The sequence below is a fragment of the Garra rufa genome, chromosome 11, assembly GCF_049309525.1.
Source record: "Garra rufa chromosome 11, GarRuf1.0, whole genome shotgun sequence".
NCBI lineage: Eukaryota > Metazoa > Chordata > Actinopteri > Cypriniformes > Cyprinidae > Garra > Garra rufa.
Window position 1 is genome coordinate 5,931,930 of NC_133371.1, and position 23,059 is coordinate 5,954,988.

General features: G+C 35.5%; 1 protein-coding gene across 2 annotated transcripts in view; it reads left to right on the forward strand.

Moving 5' to 3' along the window:
- The window catches only part of vaspb (vasodilator stimulated phosphoprotein b), a 75,452-nt gene that overhangs the window by 50,547 nt on the left and 1,846 nt on the right, over nt 1-23,059 (forward strand). The window contains exons 3-12 of one of the 2 annotated variants that reach the window (XM_073850614.1): nt 2,285-2,465; nt 3,755-3,815; nt 5,743-5,864; nt 7,711-7,955; nt 9,786-9,955; nt 15,572-15,629; nt 16,082-16,109; nt 16,189-16,228; nt 16,403-16,459; nt 22,127-22,196. In XM_073850614.1, coding sequence (XP_073706715.1) covers nt 2,285-2,465; nt 3,755-3,815; nt 5,743-5,864; nt 7,711-7,955; nt 9,786-9,955; nt 15,572-15,629; nt 16,082-16,109; nt 16,189-16,228; nt 16,403-16,459; nt 22,127-22,196 — 1,032 coding nt within the window. The remainder of the gene's footprint in view (nt 1-2,284; nt 2,466-3,754; nt 3,816-5,742; nt 5,865-7,710; nt 7,956-9,785; nt 9,956-15,571; nt 15,630-16,081; nt 16,110-16,188; nt 16,229-16,402; nt 16,460-22,126; nt 22,197-23,059) is intronic. The other variant, XM_073850615.1, reaches the window with a different exon arrangement.

Here is a 23,059-nt window from a genome sequence, read left to right on the forward strand (position 1 = left end):
AACTCCTGTAAGTCACTAAGACCAAATCACAAACTATCCTCCCTGCTGAAAAAAAACCCAATAGAAACCATCACAGAAATGCTATTGGTTTCCACTATAAATACCATTATAAACATTACAAACCATCAACATTTTAACCATTAAAAAATGGTTTTGGTTCATGTTCCATTAGGATTTACTGATTTTAACAAGCCAACAATAGAAGGTGACCAATTTCCAACAGGCACCATTACAGTTACCATTAAAACCAGTACAATTCCCTTTTTAACCAGTGTAACCATTACAAATTCTGTGATTGTTTTTCTTTTATTTATTTATTTTTTAGCAGGGCTAAAATGGCTGTTGCCGGCAATCTGCCTTGGAATGTAAACATTTAAGAAGCACGCTGCATTTATTTGCACACATACATTTTCCCACGCATCTTCTTGTCATTAATTAGCTGGGCAGTAACAGCTTCCAGTTTGGTTTTCATTTACATTTTTCGTTTACTATGAGCCATGACTATTTTACTCTGTTAAGTCAAACACTGTTTATATATGCATATTTGCTAATTGTTTAAAGAAGCACACATGTAAAAGCCTGACAATCAGCTGAACATAAATTTGTTTAATTCATCACATTTAGCCTGCATTTTAAAATCTTCATTTGAATGTTGAATTTGAATTTTTTTAAACTTTATTTGAATATGGCACCATTATATCGCACTCTACAATATTTCTATGAATAAATGACTGACAGAGACCCCTCCCCTATCAACCAATCACTGTGTGCATAATTAATAAGCATGCTGACATCATCCATAGTAATGAGGTCAACCCCGCCCTTACTCTTAGTTTAAGACTTCTCTCGCTTCCTTAGTAAAAGTTTGTCTCAGCAGCTTTGTGAATAGGTTTTAAGTTGAGACACTAGTTCAAGTTTGAGATTATATGGTTTTCTGGCTGTTTTAAGTATTTTCTGAATTATGGAGGGATTAAATGAGATACCCAAAATTCCCTCTGTAAGAATGTTTGACTCTAATATGTCAAGAAAAAATTAAACAACAATTTTAAAACTGACTTCATCCAGTGTTAAGATTTTTGTACTAGACATGTATATAAATTAGTGCATATATCATTAAATAATGCCTCATATGCATATATCCTAACATTTTAGAAAACTTGTAATACAAATGTTTGTAATTATTAATGTAATCAATAAACTGGGTAGGTAAGGCAATAACTACAGTGCCTTGCGAAAGTATTCATACTCCTTTTTTCGGTACGTTTTTGTTATGTTGCAGCATTATGTTAAACTGCTTTAAATTATTTTTTTTCCACATCAATCTACATCTCATACACCATAATGACAAAGCACAAAACAGGTTTGTAACAACTTTGCAGATTTATTAAAAATAAAAAACTGAAAAGATCCCGTTGCATAAGTATTCATACCCTTTTCTGGGACACTGGAAATTTAGCTCAGGAGCATTCATATTGCTTCTAGATGTTACTACACTTGGAGTGGAGTTAAACTGTGGCAAATTCATTTGATTGAGTCTGATTTAGAAAGACACACACCTCTCAGAAAAGGTCTAACAGCTGAAAATGCATATCAGAGCAAAAACCAAGTCCTGAGGTCAAGATAACTGCCTGTAGAGCTCAGTGACAGACTTGCGTTAAGGCGATGATCTAGAGAAGAGTTCAGAAACAAATCTGCTGCATTGAAGGTTGACAGAAGCATTCTCCATAATGGAAGACGATTGGAACAACTAGGACTCTAGAAAATGTCTGACAGAGATGGAGAGGTGAAAAGGTGAGGCAAAGAATGGCAGATAATTGCCAAATGCAGATGTGCAAAGATGGTCACATCAGACCCAAAAAGACTTGAGGCTGTAAAGAAGCTTCAACTATGTACTGAGTTAAGGGTATGAATACTTATGCAATCTACTTATTTCAGTGTTTTATTTTTAATAAACTTGTAAAATTTGTAAATCTGGTTTTTGCTTTGTCATTATTATGGTGTATGGAGTGTAAATTGATGTGGGGGAAAACTAATTTAAAGCAGTTTAACAAAATGCTGCAACAAAACAGAATGTGAAAAAAATGAATATTTACCCTATTCACCTGCAGTGTCTCGCCTTTTACTGCTATTTAGGAGAACTGTAAGTGGTAAGATAAAATGTTTTGTGAATACAAGCCCTGGACACTAAATTGAGTGTCACAAAGAATAATGAACTTCTTGAATTAACTACAGCATGAAAGAGTAGCTGCTTATTTACATTTGGATATTTATGTCTCATCTACAGGTTGTGATGAACTGTCCAATTGTAAAGGGATTAAAATATAATCAGGCCACTCCAAACTTCCATCAGTGGCGGGACGCTCGGCAGGTGTGGGGACTGAATTTTGGGAGCAAGGAAGATGCAGCGCTGTTCGCCAACGGCATGATGCACGCACTTGATGTCCTCAACTCCATTCCTGATGCAGGTGATGCACACACACATTCTTACACAAATGTGATGGAGTGTACAGTCGTGGCCAAAAGTTTTGAGAATTACATAAATATTGGAAATTGGAAAAGTTGCTGCTTAAGTTTTTATAATAGCAATTTGCATATACTCCAGAATGTTATGAAGAGTGATCAGATGAATTGCATAGTCCTTCTTTGCCATGAAAATTAACTTAATCCCGAAAAAAACTTTCCACTGCATTGTTAAGAAGGCTTCAGGGCGTCCAAGAAAGTCCAGCAAGCGCCAGGATGGTCTCCTAAAGAGGATTGAGCTGCGGGATCGAAGTGCCACCAGTGCAGAGCTTGCTCAGGAATGGCAGCAGGCAGGTGTGAGCGCATCTGACGCACAGTGAGGCCAAGACTTTTGGAAGATGGCCTGGTGTCAAGAAGGGCAGCAAAGAAGCCACTTCTCTCCAAAAAAAAAAACATCAGGGACAGATTGATCTTCTGCAAAAAGTATGGCGAATGGACTGCTGAGGACTGGGGCAAAGTCATATTCTCTGATGAAGCCTCTTTCCGATTGTTTGGGGCATCTGGAAAAAGGCTTGTCCGGAGAAGAAAAGGTGAGCGCTACCATCAGTCCTGTGTCATGCCAACAGTAAAGCATCCTGAGACCATTCATGTGTGGGGTTGCTTCTCATCCAAGGGAGTGGGCTCACTCACAATTTTGCCCAAAAACACAGCCATGAATAAAGAATGGCACCAAAACACCCTCCAACAGCAACTTCTTCCAACAATCCAACAACAGTTTGGTGAAGAACAATGCATTTTCCAGCACGATGGAGCACCGTGCCATAAGGCAATAGTGATAACTAAGTGGCTCGGGGACCAAAACGTTGACATTTTGGGTCCATGGCCTGGAAACTCCCCAGATCTTAAAACTTGTGGTCAATCCTCAAGAGGCGGGTGGACAAACAAAAACCCACTAATTCTGACAAACTCCAAGAAGTGATTATGAAAGAATGGGTTGCTATCAGTCAGGATTTGGCCCAGAAGTTGATTGAGAGCATGCCCAGTCCTGAAAAAGAAGGGCCAACACTGCAAATACTGACTCTTTGCATAAATGTCATGTAATTGTCGATAAAAGCCTTTGAAACGTATGAAGTGCTTGTAATTATATTTCAGTACATCACAGAAACAACTGAAACAAAGACCTAAAAGCAGTTGAGCAGCAAACTTTGTGAAAACTAATATTTATGTCATTCTCAAAACTTTTGGCCACGACTGTAGGTTTTATTGCATAATGAAAAATGAAATTTGTCTTTAGGTTTCCCCGCACGACCTGTGTCCAATGGACCATCCCCAGAAGAGCTGGAACAACAGAGAAGGTACAAATTAAGAGTTTATTTGTAGTGGTGTACGTAACGAAACCGTTTTATATTAAGTTTTTGTTCACTTCCTGTGGCATCGTGTGAATTGCCTGAAGTCATGGTTTTCCTGTTCAGCCTTTGACCTCATTTAAAGACACGCACACACTTATATAGACACACACACAAGCACACACTCTCAAGGGATTACTGGTATTAACGCTCAAGTCTTTAGCTTTCCGTGAGCCCCTGAAGTGATGGGGCAGAAGTCCGGGTCAGGTCTTCTGACACTTGATATCCTCTTCGGCCCTGCCTCGTTCTCATCTTCTTTCTTCCTGCAGGACTGCAGGCCAAAAGATGAAACACCGGTGTCTTTTTTAAACTTAAATTTTTATTTTTTAAATTGTATTTTTGCCTTTTTGCAGTTTAATAATAAAGTAGATAAAAAATAAAGAGAAGAGCATAAAACAAGATGAACTCTAACTTGCATTGCTTACACGTAGTTAACTGCTATGTGTGGATGCCTGTTTCCACCAATGAATAAAAAATAATAAAAGGTTATTGTGACTTATCTCACAATTATGACCTTTTTTGTCGGAATTAAATGATGTAAACTCAAAATTGCGAGTAATAAACTCACAATTCTGAGAAATATAGTCGCAATTGTATGAAATAAACTCACAATTGTGAGTTATAAAGTCTGAATTGTGAGATATAAACTTGCACTTCTGAGAAATAAAGTCACAATTGCATGAAACAAGTCTGCAATTGCATGTTATAAAGTCATTATTGCATGATATAAACTCAAAATTCTGAGAAATAAAGTCAGAATTGTGAGATATAAACACAATTCTGAGAAATAAAGTTGCAATTGCATTATATAAACTCATGATTGTGAGTTAAAAGTCAGAATTGTGAGATATAAACTCACAATTCTGAGAAATAGTCGCAGTTATTAATAACTTATTAAAAAAATAAAAATTAAGTTGTGCTTTGTTGGTAGGCTATAATGTCTACTAGAATGTTAGAAATGTTCAGTGTTAAATATTTTTAAATTGTTGTTTTGTAATTTTTTTTTCTTTGAAAAGCAAGACAAAACTGTAAAAAGCAAATTGGCTCTCTCTCTCTCTCTCTCTCTCTCTCTCTCTCTCTCTCTCTCTCTCTCTCTCTCTCTCTGTCTAGTTGTTATGGTTACCTTGATAAAGACTTTACATGGAGCTGGTTGACTCATGTCTTGACTTGACTGAAATGTTTTGAATGGCTTTCATAGAGGCTTGACTTAACACGAAACTTGACATTGCAGTCTTACAAGTGTCACTACAGAGAGTATCTGTTGTTTATGTGAATTCTGTGATTGCCTGTTTCAAGTTTGAAGTCTTGTTTTATGTATACTGGTTCATTTGAGGGTCTCAGAGTGATTCAAAATATGTAAACCCACCAAATAATCGCCATCTCACCCCGCAACTACTGTAAAAGTGACAAAGACTAGATCATTCCTATTGGATTTAATAATTTAGACTTCAAGCAGGGGTCCTTAAAGTCTTAAAATGTCTTAAATTCAGATTCTAACAAGCTGTTATGAATTCACTGTAAACCATGGCTTCTTGGGGCTTATTGCTTTAACAAGAATATTCAGAATGTTATTAAATGGATCAGACATTTCTCTTGTGACACATTTCATATTTCTCCAATCGTTTATTCCACTTAAAACTGCTGTTATTTTTTTTAACTTATTTGCTTAAAATACCACCTGGAAATACCATTTTAAGTTAGTATTTCAGTACTTTAACAACACATTTCCATGTTAATTGTTTTTTGATGTTGGTTAACGGGCAGATATGCATCTAAACATTTTATTTTAATTTTTGTTACAATTGCAATTGTGCAATCTCATTTCAATTTGGAGTATGTAAAAATAATTGCAATGCCTCCATCTATTTTCCTGCAGATTGGAACAGCTGAGGTTGGAACAGCTTGAACGAGAGAGACTAGAAAGAGAAAGACAAGAGCAACAGGAAAGGGAAAAACAAGCAAGAGAAAGACAAGAAAGAGAACGGCAAACAGCTCCAGGTGAGCAGAAAGTGTTTTACCTCAACGGAAAGGACTTGAGGTGATTTTTAAAAATAGATACAAATATGTTTAAACATCTGCAAACCAAAAATTAGGCTAGTTCACTGCTCAGAAGATTTTACAGAAGATTTTTTGAAATCCTTATGAAAGAAATTGATCTGAAAAGTGGGCTGTCTGTCACTGATCCATTTAGTTCTTTACAATCATGTCTAATAGACCAATTTAGAGTAGACATCACAGTTGTATCACTTGCAGCCAGTTGCATCAAAACACTGGTAACAAGTGGAGGTAAACGGGTAAAATCCATGAAATAAGGATTTTATAGAATACTGTCATCAAAGACGGCATTTGAAGCTAAACGCAGACATACTATGGATGAAAACTGCTATGATTACTCTACTTTTAAAGCATAAATTTGATTTAATCCATAGGTCTACATAATCACATATGACAAATTATATTAGCTTTACAGTTACAGCATGAAATATTATTTAAACCTATTACTATTAACATCTTTATGTAAGATTTATTTATTTTATCTCACAATTCTGACACTTTTCTCGCAAATGTAAGTTTATCTCCTAATTTAACTCAAAAATAGTGAGTTTTCTGCCACCATAAAAAACGTCATCCCTGTTAAAGATCTCATCAATTTCATTGAAAAATGGTGCTTATTGCTGGGTGACAAGCTCTTGTAATAAGCAGAGAACATTTAGAAAATTACATCTAATCAATATAATCTATAATCTTTCTAAATCTTACTGTTTTGTACCGTATCCTTGTAATTCTCTAGCCGTAAAGGCTATCTCTCTCAGGTTTTCTTCAATCATGATGTGTGCACATGCGTGCCTTGAAGTCTGCATTTTATCCTTTTGCGTACTGGAACTTTTTTGTGCATACCGGCACTTCTGACATATTGAATGAATGCAAGCGGAGTCGGTCTACGTTAGGATTGGTGCTGTAGGATTGATGCATAGAGCCACATATGCACGCCAAAACTGTGTATTATATGCACGACAAAAACACATGCATTTCATATGCACGCCAAAGTTAATTTCAGCTTATTAGTAGCACACCAAATATACACCAAAAATCGTGCTACTAGTACGCATTTTCATGAGACTCACATCATTTTAAACGGGTAAACTCCTGGAAAATCCAAGGATCGTGAAAGCGTTCAAACAGTGAGTTAAAAACAATGATTATAATGCAGAGAATAGTGACTTATGTCCAGATGCTGGTAAATGATTACTTAGCGATTGAATCATGATCATAATTCAGAATTTATTTCAGACATTATTTCATATTGCTCAAGTTGTCTGACAACAGAAACACTAAAATATAACAATGGAAACTTTTTTGTTGAGAACTTGGCTGCATCAAATGACAGTATGTGGGCACTGAGACGCAAAAAAATTTAATAATAAATAATAAATGTATTTTGCATGTTCAGAAGAAGTGTCCTGCAAATAATGTAAACAGACTTGTGTAAGTAAATTGCTCAGTGCAAAGAAAGAGAAGTAATGGGAACCTGGTATTTCTAGGTTCTTTTTCTTTCATGTGTCTAATAGACATTTAAAAAAAAAAAAAAAAAAGTATGACCTCTGAAACATGTCCAGTCTTCATGCTCTATGTCGAGTATGGTTTCACTAATAATAAACATACTTTGCTTAAAGCATTTATATTTGTCCATGCACAAGTTGATTAGAGTATTAAAAACTTTAAAAAAGTATTAATTTTACGTACTTTTAGAACAGATAAAAATGTGCGATTTAAATATTTTAATCAATTGACAGCCCTAGTAATAACATTATTTTGAAAATCATTTGCTGTTGTTGTACTCTAGTCATTCCTCCACCACCACCTTTGGCCCCTGGAGGCCCTCCGGCTCCCCCTGGACCTCCACCTCCCCCTGGGCCCCCTCCAGCTGGACCTCCCCCACCACCTGGACCTCCTCCCTCAGGAGGAGGAGCTCCACCTCCGCCTGCTCCTCCTCTGCCCTCTTCAGGAGGAGGCGGCGGTGGGGAAGGAGGACCAGGTGGTGGTCTCGCTGCTGCTCTGGCAGGTGCCAAACTCCGCAAAGTGGCCAAGGTGAGACGATGAGTGATAAGAGAATGTCCAGATGTCAGAATAATGAGTCACTTCCTGCTAACATTATTTAAGGTCTTGGTGACATCACCTGAAAATGAAATTTAGCCTTTTTAGAGACTGAGCAAGTTGTTACATTTTGATGACACATTTTTAATGGCATAACGTTTCCTGGTGAATCACGCAGAATCGAAAGACCAGAAATGTGTTTCAGGTATGAAGGATGATAAAGTCAATATTTCATGTTGGAGAACGCAGAGAACGAAGCACTGGCAAATCTAAAACTTGTATACTAAAAAATAGAAAAAATAGTTTACAAAAATAGAAATGGACAAAAGGTTGTGTAAGATTTGTGTTTTGTATTTTTTTGTTGATGTTACAATGTAAAGCAAAAAAACATATTGGTGAATATCAATCACTGTATACAGCTAGATGTGTAATAAGATGGTAATGTTCTCCTCAGTGAAACTTTAGAAAGACAACTAAATACATTTCCATGTGAATGCCAAAAATAAATTAAGATATACACTACCACTCAAAAGTTTGGGATCAGTAAGATTTTTAATGTTCGTTTGTTTTAAAATACTGGAAAAAAAAATTGATATTGTGAAATATTATAGAAATATTATATATTATAGAATTTGTCACATGCATCTTCAGAAATCATTCTAATATGCTGATTTATTATCAATGTTGAAAACAGTTTTAAATGCTGCAAATTTTTTTTCCAACCTGTGATATTTTTTTTCAGGATTCTTTGATCAATAAAAGGTTAAAAAGAACAGCATTTATTTAAAACAGAAAGGTTTTCTAACAACATACACTACTGTTTGAAAATGTGGGGTTAATACATTTTTATTCTTTATTTTTTTTTTTAGAAATAAATACTTTTATTTACCAAGGATGTGTTAAATCAAAAAGTGATAGCATATTGTTAGAAAATATTTCTATTTTGAATAAATGCTGTTCTTTATAACTTGTTATTCATTAAAGAATCCCGAAAAAGGATCACAGCTTCCAACATTGATCATTCTAATAATAAATCAGCACATTTATGCATATTTACATATATTTTTTTGAAAAAAAAAAGAAATACTTTTATTCACCAAGGATGTGTTAAATTAAAAAAAGCGATAGCATAGATTTACATTGTTAGAAAATATTTATATTTTGAATAAATGCTGTTCTTTTTAACTTCATTAAAGAATCCTGAAAAAGGATCACAGGTTCCAAAAAAGATATTTGGCGGCTCAACTGTTTTCAACATTGATAATTCTAATAATAAATCAGAACATTTATGCATATTTACATATATTTTTTGAAAGAAAGAAATACTTTTATTCTCCAAGGATGTGTTAAATTAAAAAAAGCGATAGCATAGATTTACATTGTTAGAAAATATTTCTATTTTGAATAATTGCTGTTCTTTTTAACTTGTTCTTCATTAAAGAATCCCGAAAAGGGATCACAGCTTCCAAAAAACATTTAGCAGCACAACTGTTTCCAACATTCATAATTCTAATAATAAATCAGCATTTTAGAATGATTTCTGAAGAATCGTTTGACACTTAAGACACTTAAAAATTACGCTTTTTTTTAATCACAGGAATAAATTATATTTTATAGTATATTAACAAAAAAACATTGGTTTATATTGTAATAACATTTTGCATTACAACTGTTTTTCTGTATTTTTAAAAAATATTTTAAAGACATCTTTAAAAAAAATATTACAAAACTTGAGCGGTAGTGTATATGCATACCCTGATCTCCTATGATGTTTTACACATTGAATCCTGGCTGCTGTTATTGACTCAGTGCTTCCTCCTGCAGGATGAAGGCGGTAGTGGAGGAGGAGGAGGAGGAGGAGGCAGTAGTGGCAGCAGTGCGGCTGCGGCCAGCGTGGCAGCACCTCCTAAAGCTGACAGCAGCCGCAGCAGTGTGTCTTTGCCCAGCAGTGGAGGAGGCCTGATGGGAGAGATGAGTGCAATCCTGGCACGACGGTCAGTAGAAAACAATTCCAAAACATACAGCAAATGTGTACACGGATATATCCTCAATTAGCATTGAAACATGTCTCAGTTTTAAGAAGTCAGTTACCACGATAATTTGAGTGAGAGCGAGCCGAAATATTTGTGCTATCACAGGGAGTTTGTGAGTTACGGGAGTTTAATACATGACTATGTACCATAGCCTACACTGAAATTACCTGAGCAGTTTAATAAATGTTCTAAAAATAGTTGAATAAATTAATTCAATAACGTGCATTCATTGCATGGACGGGGCAACAACATAATATAAGCATCTCAAATGCATGTAGGCTATACATTTGGGTGGAAACCTTACCCCTTTTGGCTTGCTGTTAATGCTGAATGAAAACTGAAAATAAAGAGCTGATGCGATAAGTTGCGTTTGTTACTACAAATTGATCAAACTTAGGCTATGATCAACTCACTGTCTTCTGGCCGCTATTTTTCATTATTTAAAAAAAAACAACTGGAATTTAACAAAAAAAATTACAGGTGTTTTTTTTATTGATGTCTCAGCCACCGTGAACTAACTGTAACTAACTGTATTAAAGTGTATAAGTTTTGAGAGTTTACATTTTAAATCTTAACAATGCTAAAAACAGACTTATTGCTCTCTCTATGCCGCTTTCTTTCTTTTTCTTTCAGGCATGACCCTAGAGAAGATGGACAGTTATAATAATAGTTTTATGTACACATGTGCACTAGAAACTTCTTCTCACCAAAACTAAAAAAAAAATACTTAGCAATAAATCTATTTCGTATTCTGCTAAATAGTATCTTTTCTGATACCCTTCTCACAAAGAAAGAAGCTCAAATATTGGTTCAAATAAACATGATTTGAAACTGGATGGAACAATGGTTCTATAAAAGGTTTGCAGGGATTCGTATATTCACAGGGCCTTATAGTAACAGTAGTGCAATGGAGCCCTCATAGATGAAGATCCTTGTCTAAGAGGCCTTGTATAGGTTATATGGGACCCATATATTAAATATAAATAAACATTTGTTTTCATTTTTCTGGGGTTTTCTATAATAAACTGGATGATGCAACCTGGGCACTGGCCCTATTGGGCCGGTCTGTTATCCATCGCTGTCTGAACACCAAATAATCTTAATGACACGACACAATAGAGGATCTTTTGGACAAAAAAAAACAAAAAACGCTTGCGACACACCCCGATCGCTCGGGGGTGCAAATCGGCCACAGAATAGATTTTAAAGGTGTACAGTACAAATAATTGTACAGTATTTCATTTCTTTAACCATCTTGTAAGAGTTATTTGAATTAGGCTGCCAACCCTCTTCAATGTGATTAAATCACTTGCATACTAAATTTACATGCTAGGCGAGCCAACCATGTCTATCATTAGCCATTGGCTGAAACATTATATTTTTCTAGCCAGTGTTTGAATTAGGGTAAAAGTGTAAGTTCAATACAGATAATTCTCTTGCCTTTACTCATTTTGAACCGTGCGCTTGAGAGGTCCTCATCTCAATAGATGCGCAGTGTATTTGATGCACCATAGTCTGTAGTGTGAAGGTGCCCCACTTGCCGTCATTCTGTGTTTCTTTTGCACATGCAAAGAGAGGGAGAGCAAGACATTTAAATGACATGTAAAGTATTTTCTTTGTTGTATTTACCTGCCAAATAGTGGAGTTAATTTGGAATTACTCTGCCTTTATGAACGAGCTCAAGCCATTTCCATTTTTTTGGTAGCAGGAGGAACTAATGCGCAAATTATGAAGAAATAATCTCATTGACTGGCGCTTGCCTATTACCCTCACTGTTTTGATTTCAGCAAATCAGTTCGAGCAAACACAGACGTGAACGTGATTGATATTCATTAACCCAGCAGCTTATCAGATCTTAGTGAATATTGTACTGTTTTATTAGTAGTAGTAGTAGTAGTATATTATCAGTATTATTTTTAGTTTTTTTTTTACAGAAACACTGAATGACAAACAATGCCTCAAGCACAACCGCTAGTCCTGAGTTCAGTTAAAGTGACAAATATGAATTCATACATTTTCATTTATATGGATATTCATTTGAGTTCTAATTACTTAAAGGAGTAGTTCACTTTCAGAACAAAAATGTACAAATAATTTACTCACATCCTTGTCATCCAAGATGTTCATGTCTTTCTTTCTTCAGTGAAATGAGGAAATCATTTCAGGATTTCTCTCCATATAATGGACGTCTATGGTGCCCCCGAGTTTGAACTTCCAAAATGCAGTTTCATTGCATTGCAAATGACTCTAAACGATCCCAGCCGAGGAAGAAGGGTCTTATCTAACGAAACGATCTGTTATTTTCTAAAATGAAAAGTATATAAATTATTTATCCAAATGCTCATCTTGTCCATCCCTGCGTGAACTCTTTGTATTCTGGTTCATGACAGTTAGGGTACTGTATGTCCAAAAACTTCCTTCTCATTTTCCGATTTTTAAAATCGCCCTACATTGCTGTTTTACCTTTTTTTTTTTTTGTAAAAGGCGTTTGATCTTTTTTGCATGTTCACTTTGTAAACACTGGGTCGGTAGTTCTCTGTAGACTCTGGAGAAACCCTGAAATGTTTTCCTCAAAAAACATAATTTCTTTACGAATGAAGAAAGAAAGACTGGGGTTGAGTACATTATCTGGAAAGATAGTTCTATCATAAAAATACTTGATAGATTGATGTTAAAAGCATACATTCAGGTCATATCACACATGAATGTATCGTAATGAACATAAGATGATTTGGTGGAATCATTCAAAACACCAAAAAAGTTGCTGCATTCATCACTCTTGATTTTTGATTCAGTAAAAAGAACCAGACTGATTAATTTAGGAATGGTTATGCTGTATGCTTCGCAACATTCAGTGGCAGTGTTGCCTAATGTTAAGTAATAGTTCTGCATTTATGGAAAAAATGGATGTTCATGAACTCAAAGTCATTTGGTTTGGATATATTTATTTATTTATTTATTTTTATATTTAAAGGTGGAACCAGTTCTATATAAAAATGATTCTCAGTTTCAAACCTAGGGGTGAGAACCTTTAGGCACGATCCGATCCGATTCTGGGAGTCATAATCTGATTCCAAAACGATTCTTGATCTACAGTTTTCCCCCAATTAATTCTTCTGCTGTGCAACTTTACATTTTAACAAAATGCAAAAGTGCATTTTCTATGCTTTTTGTTTATAGTTGGCATCTCTGTATGTCAGTACTGCCATCTTAAAAGTATCTTCACAATCTTCTTAATTACAATTTTCATCATCAACTAAATATCACGATTCATCACATTCTCAGTTTTCAATATTGCTGCACATGGCTAGCCTAGAATCTAGACGCGCCCCTAGCGGCAGCAAATTACATTTGCTTCTAAGGTCAGTCTAGTTACTCTCAATTCACTTAAATTTCCGAAAAATCCAAGATGTACCGGGCCAATCACGAGTCGGTGGGCGGGCTTAACATGATGACGACTGACCTGCGACCATAAGTTCAGTCAGACATGAATTCCTGGTTCCGTGAATTAAGCGTGGAAAACTGAACAGTATTTATATATTTTTTTACTTTTGATACACAGCCACGTCCATGTGTCCTGAGCAGGAGCTCGTTACGTCTGAACGCGCTGTGGTGTAGAATACGCAAACACCGGAAGCGATCTGTGGCGTGTATACGACACTCATTGTTTACACAGCACAAGAGATTGTGGATATAGCGGCTATTCAAAATGGTAATTACTTGCGCTTGTCCTGGTTGTTCAAACCCATTTAAAGCTGAAAAAGATTACGTTTGCTTGCGCAAACTCATCCTGGACTTTTTTTTTTTACATATTTCCCCTTTCGGTGTTTGCGTATACTACATCAAAGCGCGTTCACATGTGACGAGTCGAATCATAGATATGCTAAACTCGTGCTCATGACAGATGGACGTGGGTTTGTATCAAAGGTAAAAAGAAAATTATATAAATACTGTTCATTTTCTTGCAAAAACCGATCGTTTCGTGTCTTAGGACATCAATGTATCGTCACGAGCCGCAGGGTGTAATTTGGATTTGTCTGTGCATGTTTTTGTTTACTTTTAAAGGTTTAGTGCCCATCTATGTCTATTATTTAGCTGACAGACTGCACAGTGCACTGATTTTTGTTAAAAATCTTCGTCGCTCTGACTACGTCACCTGACAGACTAGTCTCTGATTGGTTGTAGCGCTATCCTATTGCGTGGAGAGGAGTTTGAAAGACAACCGTTTATCCCACCCCTCCGGTTGAGCCCTGTCTATGGAGAGTGCCCAGACCCTACATTTATGTGGGTCTGGCTTGCCAGGCTAGCACATGGCTCCATTTTCATATACATTTTATATCAAATTTATTTTGTGCAAAATTAACTTTTTTTTATTATATAAGCAGGCTACGTTTTAAAACAATTACTTATTTAAAATAAGTGTTCTTTAAGTATCCGAAAGTTTACAGACAATAGTTATTGGTTTTTCTTTTTTCCTCAGCATTACTGCTGTTTGATTATTACTGATGAGTTTATAGACAGTGGCTGCTTTAACAGCAAACTAATGCACAGATCTATTTCCATATATCAGATGTTTTGTCCTGCTCTGAAAACATAACTGACGGTGTGTACATCAGTTTCATATAAAAGTATTCGAAAATGCAAGTGCATTTAACTACAGCCGCATTGGTCTAATAGTACTGCATTTCAAATGGCAGAAATGAAAGCATATCTAAAGTAAAACACGGCGGGTGGAAGCACACTGTCAAGCAATGTGCACATGTCTCACAGTGCAAATTCTGTGCAATGAATCCCGCCGCGTCTCTAGCGCACGTGCCATACGCGGGGAAAAAAAAAATCTCAGAATCATTGAAGAGAGAATCGCGATGGATCAGAGAATCCGTTTTTTCTCCCACCCCTATTCAAACCCTAGATCTGAAATCATTTTATATCCATAATATGACCACAAAGCGCAATACTGGATTACATAATTGCAATTCAAGTCTGTTAAATTGGCTCTTCAAACTGAAAGATGCGTGCATAACTAGAAATGAACAGCCTGGGGTGTAACTGAGATAGCTGTTGATCAAAGGCCTTTGGTAATGAACTTGTAATGTCAAGGGTGCCAGAGGCTTTAATAGAAGCAATCTATAGCACTCACATGAATTCCTTGTTAAATGAATTCCTCATTACAAAAATATTTGTTACTTGAGCTGTGAAGAAGCATGACTAGGCGGGTAAAATTCTGGTTTTGCATTACTGACATAATTCCTGAACTCTATTCCATAGTGCTTTACAACTTCCTGGATTATATTTATATGCATGTTTGTGAATCAATAAATAGAGTACATTGTGTGCCACTTTGAAGGGATAGACAATTCTTACTCCTACTATTCTTACTGTATTACTGTAAATGTGTCTGTCTACTTTATTTTACAAACTGAGGATTGAAATTATTATTATATATAAATGCTACTGATGCTGACTTTTAGTAAATAGCCCAGAATGTTCTTTATGGTAAAATGTGCTGTAAATTACTGTTTTTTTTGTTTGTTTGTTTTTTAGAAATAACTGTTGTTATTGTCTTTGTTTGTACAGGAGAAAAGCTGCAGATAAAGGGGAGAAGGCGCCCCCCAAAGCAGAGGAGCCCAGTAATGTATGAACACCTTCAGTCTTTTAAGTGCAAAATCGAATCTTAAAATTAAATTGGTCATATCAGTCACAGTGCTGGTTACTTACACAATGCTTAAACAAATTTCAACCTTACTCTTAACCTTAAGTGTAGTGTTGGTAGCACATCCTGATAGTTTATGATTTTTGTGACCGTGTAAAGTCTATACTTTGCTTACAAGTAGACATTAAGTTGAGCTATGAAATTGGAATTTGTTTGGGGGGAAAAATGCTGTATTTCCTGTAAAATTCCTCTAAATCGACCATTTAAAGTGCATGCAGAAGTCTTAAGGTATTTAAAGAGGTTGCCTATAGACTTAAGATGGAATATAGCCTCTATTACTGTAAATGTAAGTACTAAAATTGACTCAAAAAGCCAGCTCATTCTCATTCATTCTCCTCTCGGTCTGTTTCTTTTCCTTTGCTGATGATCTTCAGGATGATTCTGATGCTCAAAACCTAGGCGGTAAGAACGCAATGCATTTGTGATTGAGATTTGAAACATTTAGATTAGTGTTTTCTCATTATGTGTGTTTTTTCAACAGAATTTAAGAGACCATGGGAAAAATCAGCCACCATGCCCAGGTAAACATTAATTTACTGACTCTGGATGTTGATCAGTTTTACATTGAATTGTTTAAATCTTGAAGCAGCACAGAGTCTCCATTACTCTAGTGTTTGAAGAGTGTGACTGTCCACAGGGCTTAAATAGTTTAAATTTAGAGTGAAGTGTATATATACAGTACATGTCTCAAACAGGACTAACTCAGCACCCAGAGGTCTGGAGTCACCCTCTTCCTCTAGCCCATTTACCAGGTACTTTTTCTACAGTATGCTCTCATGTGGTTATGGACTAACACTGCTGGCGCCCCCTGGTTCCCCTGCTCTCTCACACACACACACACACACACACACACACACACACACACACACACACACACACACACACACACACTTACCTAAACATGCAATAAAGTACTAAACCACTCAAGTCCATGCATTACACTTATATTACATAGTTTAAGAGGGTTTTGAACATTGTGCTTTGCATCATGGAACACACCCTGTAATCTTGTGAAAATCATGTAACACATGGCCCCTTGTACCTTATAGCTACTTATATACAGTGGTGTGAAAAAGTGTTGGCCCTCTTAATGACTTTTTATTTTTTTGCATGTTTGTCATACTGTAATATTTCAGATCATCAAACAAATTTAAATATTAATCAAAGATAACACAAGTCAACACAACATGCAGTTTTTAAATGAACGGTTTTTTTTTTATGAAGGGAAAAAAATTCCAAACCCACATGGCCCTGTGTTAAAACATAACTGTGGTTTATCACACCTGAGTTCAGTTTCTCTAGCCACACCCAGGTCTGATTACTGCCACACCTGTTCGCAATCAAGAAATCGCTTAAATAGGACCTGCCTGACAAAGTGAAGTAGATCCTCAAAAGCTACACATCATGTTGAGATCCAAAGAAATTCAGGAACAAATGAGAAAGAAAGTAATTGAGATCTATCAGTCTGGAAAAGGTTATAAAGCCATTTGTAAAGCTTTGGGACTCCAGCGAACCACAGTGAGAGCCATTATCCACAAATGGCGAAAACATGGAAAAGTGGTGAACCTTCCCAGGAGTGGCTGGCCGACCAAAATTACCCCAAGAGCGCAGCGACAACTCAAAAAAAAAGTCACAAAAGACCCCACAACAACATCTAAAGAACTGCAGACCTCTGTTGCCTCAGTTAAGGTCAGTGTTCATGACTCCACCATAAGAAAGAGACTGGGCAAAAATGGCCTTCATGGCAGAGTTCCAAGATGAAAACCGCTGCTGAGCAAAAAGAACATAAAGGCTCGTCTCAGTTTTGCCAGAACACATCTTGATGATCCCTTTTGGGAAAATACTCTGTGGACTGACGAGACAAAAGTTGAACTTTTTGGAAGGTGCGTGTCCCATTACATCTGGCGTAAAAGTAACACAACATTTCAGAAAAAGAACATATACCAACTGTTATACCAACAGTAACAGCTGGTGGTGGTAGTGTGATGGTCTGGGGCTGTTTTGCTGCTTCTGGACCTGGAATACTTGCTGTGATAAATGGAACCATGAATTCTGCTGTCTACCAAAAAATCCTGAAGGACAATGTCCGGCCATCTGTTGGTGACCTCAAGCTGAAGCGAACTTGGGTTCTGCAGCAGGACAATGATCCAAAACGCACCAGCAAATCCACCTCTGAATGGCTGAAGAAAAACAAAATGAAGACTTTGGAGTGGCCTAGTCAAAGTCCTGACCTGAATCCTATTGAGATGCTGTGGCATGACTTTAAAAAGGCAGTTCATGCTCAAACCCTCCAATGTTGCTGAATTACAACAATTCTGCCAAGATGAGTGGGCCAAAATTCCTGCACAGCGCTGTAACAGATTCATTGCAAGTTATCGCAAACGCTTGATTGCAGTTGTTGCTGCTAAGGGTGGCCCAACCTGTTATTAAGTTTAGGGGGCAAACACTTTTTCACACAGGGCCATGTGGGTTTGGATTTTGTTTTCCCTTCATAATTAAAAAACTTTAACATAATAAAAAATGTTGTGTTTACTTGTGTTATATTTGATTACTATTTAAATTTGTTTGATGATCTGAAACATTAAAGTGTGACAAACATGCAAAAAAATAAAAAATCAGAAAGGGGGCCAACACTTTTTCACACCACTGTATATATAATCTCACTCACACACACACACACACACACACACACACACACACACACACACACACACACACACACACACACACACACACACACAACAGTTCAAAAGTTTCTTAAGAAGTCTTTTAAGCTCAACAAGCCTTCATTTAGCAGAAATACAGTAAAAAATAAAACTGTGATATATTCAGGGTTCCCACAGGTCATGGAATTTCTGGAATATGGAATGGAATTTTAAAAGGTCTATTCCAGGCATTGAAAGTTAGGGAGTTTTTGTCCAAGTCATGGAATATCAGGGATTTGTTGCTTTAAATTTTAGTTTCCATTAATCAAAATGTAATTTTTCTATACTGTATTTATTTTTTCGTTGTTTCGCACGTTTTGCCTATTGTTATGGTTAGGCTATTTTTCAATGCAAAATAATCTGCCTATGGTTTTAGAAAAAAAATGTTTTATCAAACAGAAAACAAGATTATTTTTCTTACCCCATTGGTAAATTATTTTGCTTGTTAAAAGCAAAAATGCACTTAATTTTGACTTTTTTTCTGAAAACAAGACAATAATTTTTACTCATCTAGAAAATTCTTCTTGATTTTAGAATTTTTAGATATTTTGTCCGGAAACAAGACAAAAAAAAAAATCTAAGTAAAAAAAAGCTTTTTTTGCAGTATAATTGCTCATTCTAATGTTGTTCCAACCACGTAAGACCTTCTTTCATCTTCGAAACACAATTTAAGATATTTTTAAAGAAATCTGAATGCTCCAATAGACAGCAAGGTTCCTACCATGTTCAAGGCCCAGAAAAGTAGGTCTTACGGGGTTGAAACAACATGAGGGTGAGTAATTAATGACAGAATTTTCATTTTTGGGTGAATTAACCCTTTGTCAAATGCAGTCACCAGGCTGTACCTGTTAACTGAGGCAAACATGTCAGGAAAATGTACATTTCAAGAGCTTTGGCTACAAAATGACCACTTCAAAGTAAATGATAGAAAAGCAAAAACTAAATGCAAAAGAATAAAAAGACTGAATGATGAACTTGATGACAAACTAAAAATCTTTTAGAGCATTTAACCCCTAAAAGCATAAAAACCATAAATTAGTGTCTGTAGAAACAAAACAGAAAAAGTACAGAATGTGCTTTTAACTGGTAAAAGCACTAAACAAGTAGTGTGTATGTGTGTTTTGAACTAAAAAGTAAATAAAGCTTGCAAATGGATGGATCTGTTCATTATAGGTCATGGAAATTCATCTTTTTAGTCAGGGAATTTGACATTTGGCTTAGAGTGGGAACCCTGTCTATTATTATGGTTTAAAATAACAGTTTTCTATTTTAAAATATTTTAATATGCAATTTAAAATGTAATTGATTTTTTAGCAGCCATTACTCCAGTCTTCAGTGCATCCTTCAGGAATTACTCTGATATGCTGATTTGCTGCTCAATAAGCATTATTAATCTTATTTTTATAGTGTTGCTTTGCTGCTTAATAATGTTGTGTAAACTGTTATAATATACAATAAACAATATAACAGACTAACAGTCACTTTTGATCAATTTGCATCCTTGCTTAAAAGAAAAGTCCACTTTCAGAACAAAAATGTACTGATAATTTAATCATGCCCTTGTCATCCAAGATGTTTGTGACTTTCTTTCTTCAGTCGATAAGAAATTATGTTTCTTAAGGAAAAAATGATCTCTGTGAAATGGATGTCAATGGTGCCCCCAAGGTTGAACTTCTAAAATGCAGTTTAAATGCAGCTTCAAATGGCTCTAAACAATCCCAGCCAAAGAAAGAAGGGTCTTATAGCAAAACGATCTGTCATTTTCGAAACAAATTGACAATTTCTATACTTTTGAAACAGTTTTTTTCGGGAGACTGAAGTTTTTCGACATACCTTACTGTATTGACTGTTTTGAACTGGAAAAAAAAAAACAGTTCAAGGAGACAAAACAAGCGTTTGAGGTTAAAAAGTATATAAATTGTCAATTTGTTTCGAAAATGACGATCGTTTTGTTAGATAAGACCATTCATCCTTGGCTGGGATCATTTAGAGCCCTTTGAAGCTGCGTTTCAGAAGTTCAACCTTGGGGGCACCATAGAAATCCATTATATGGAGATAATTCCTGAAATGTTTTCCTCAAGACACATAATTTCTTTAAAAAAAAGAAAAAGTAAATTTATTGATTTTTATTTGGCAAGTTTTTGCACGCACATTTTTATGTAAAATTTAAGTATGGAATTAAGTACATTCTACTTAACTAATTCAAGTAAAATTAGCAAAGGAAATAAGTAAATTCAACGTGCAGTTAGAGTTTGGTGAGTCATTTCTACTTAATTATTTTAAGTTTACTCTGCAGTCCTCAAGTGCAATTCACTCAGCCACAGTTTGTAAACTTTACCCAAACATTATAGCACTGAAAAAATGCCATCAAAGCATGTGGTTCACTTACAAACATGTACGTAAGCAAGTAGATGGCTCCTTAGTGTTTTTAAGGATATATGTTGACTCAATACATGTAGTTACTAATTAAATGAACACTGAGACCTCAATACTTGGCACATGATACACAATGACGGTGACAATCAGTGAATAGATTTTGAGTATGAATAGGTCATTTTGAGTAGAAAATGAACTCTAGATGTTACAAAACAGCAAGTTACTTAACCTTACAACAAAAGCAACCAGAAAACAGTGGAAGTACATCTCGAAAACAGCTAAAAATGTAACCTTAGATGGGAACAACGGGATCATGACTTTGATATTAAATTAAACATTCTTTAAAAAAAATATTTTCAAGTAAAATATACTTATAAGTCCCAGTTTTAAATTCTACAAGCCTAAACTGAGTACTAATATTATTATTTTTTAACTCAATTGTTTAATGTAGAAATTACATATTTTTCTGTGTTATTTACTTTACCACAAAATATTTTTTTTATCAATCTATGAAAGGGAAATTTTACTTTAACTTTTCAAAAGTTGTCATTTCTAAGCAGACTGTCAACAAGCTTGGCACCAATGTATGATTTTATTGTGAAAATAACACACAGAGTTGGTTCAGAGTTGGACTTGACCCATGGTGTGACGGGAGTGGACCTGTGTTTCTGAGCTTGTTTGGCTTTAACCCGTGGCCTTTGGAAGACTCTTTGGCTTTCTGTAGCGTCTGTAGATCTGTGCAACACTGTCACAGTATTACATGCTTTGTTTGAGGGTACTTGCAGTTGTCTTCAGGCTTGGATTTATTTCATTGATTCTGCAGCTATTCTCTTATTGTCCTCTGGGGGCTCTCTGTTACTGACTGTATTCCTTCTGTTCCTAGATCTGCAGGAGCCCACATTAAAGCTGTCTCCACATCCATGACTTTAAACTACAGCATCACTTTTTGTCTAAATTTATATATTAACCCTCCTAAATAGCATGCAAGATTAAAAGAAGCACCCCAAATTCTCTTTATAATATTAAGGTGTACATTTATAAAAAAATGTGCATGCTTGCAATTTTGTCCAGCTAATATTGCTGTTCCATTGGAAGCTGTTAACCTTTTTAGTTAAAGTAAATACATGGATATGAACTGCGCACATTTTGCAATGACATTTTATATATTAAGCCATGGAAGTGGATGAGACTTTAATGTTGACTCTAAAAGTCACTTTGGACTTCTTTGGATCGGTTTACTGCATTTTGGTTTGGTGTCCAGGCCATTGCTTTCGCCTTCCCTTTTTGTTTTGCTTTTCTATTTCTTTTTATTAATTGCTTGTCGTCCTGTGTTTCCAGGATGAAACCCAGTCAATCAGCAGAGGCCGAGAGTGGAGAAGGAGAGTCAGAGATGGAACGAATCAAACAGGTTAGAATTGAAGTCGATAAACAAACAGCTAACCTTGCAGGTTAAAACTAGATAAAGTCAAGACAAACTTAAAGTTAGCTTAGAAAGTGTGAAAAAGTTTAAAAGTTTTTAAAATGTTAGCATTACTAGTAGGGATGCACCGAATGTTCGGCAACCAAAATTATAATTTCATTTAAGCGAAAAGGAAGTAGTACTACTGAGGTCTTCTTGTGGGTTTCCGCCAAAATAAAAGTCAACATTCATAAATGTTAGTATTGTCATTTTACTGTTGTTTTGTCAAATAAAATAAAAAAGAAAGACAAAAATAATGATAACAATCATTCCAACAGCTCTATTAATACATTTATTCTAACATTCTCCTTTGCTCAGCAAGGCTGCATTTATTTGTGCATTAAAAACACATGCCTGATTCAAGAAGGGGCTCTTAAAAATGGCCCAAGAATATTATTTTACTAACTTGTTGATTTTAAGTTGCATTGTGGTTTGTTGGTAGGCTATAATGTCGAATAGAATGTTAAAAATGTTCTGTGTTAAGTAAATATTTTTAAATTGTTGTTTTGTATTTTTTTTTTTTTTTTTCAAAATCAAGACAAAACTGTAAAAAGAAAAATTTAGCTATTAATTTTATGCAATGGTGAAAAAAATGGCTAAATACCTAGGGGAAAAACACGAAAAACCATGTTCGGTAATCTGCCTTCGACCCAGTGTTTGATTTTGTTCGGCTTTGGCCAAGAATTTTCATTTTGGTGCAATATTAGTGAGTTACTAGCATAATGTTGTTTGCAACATGTTTTTAGCATGTTTCTAGCATGATTAGCATGTTTTTAGCATGTTTCTAGCATGATTAGCATGTTGTTAGCTTG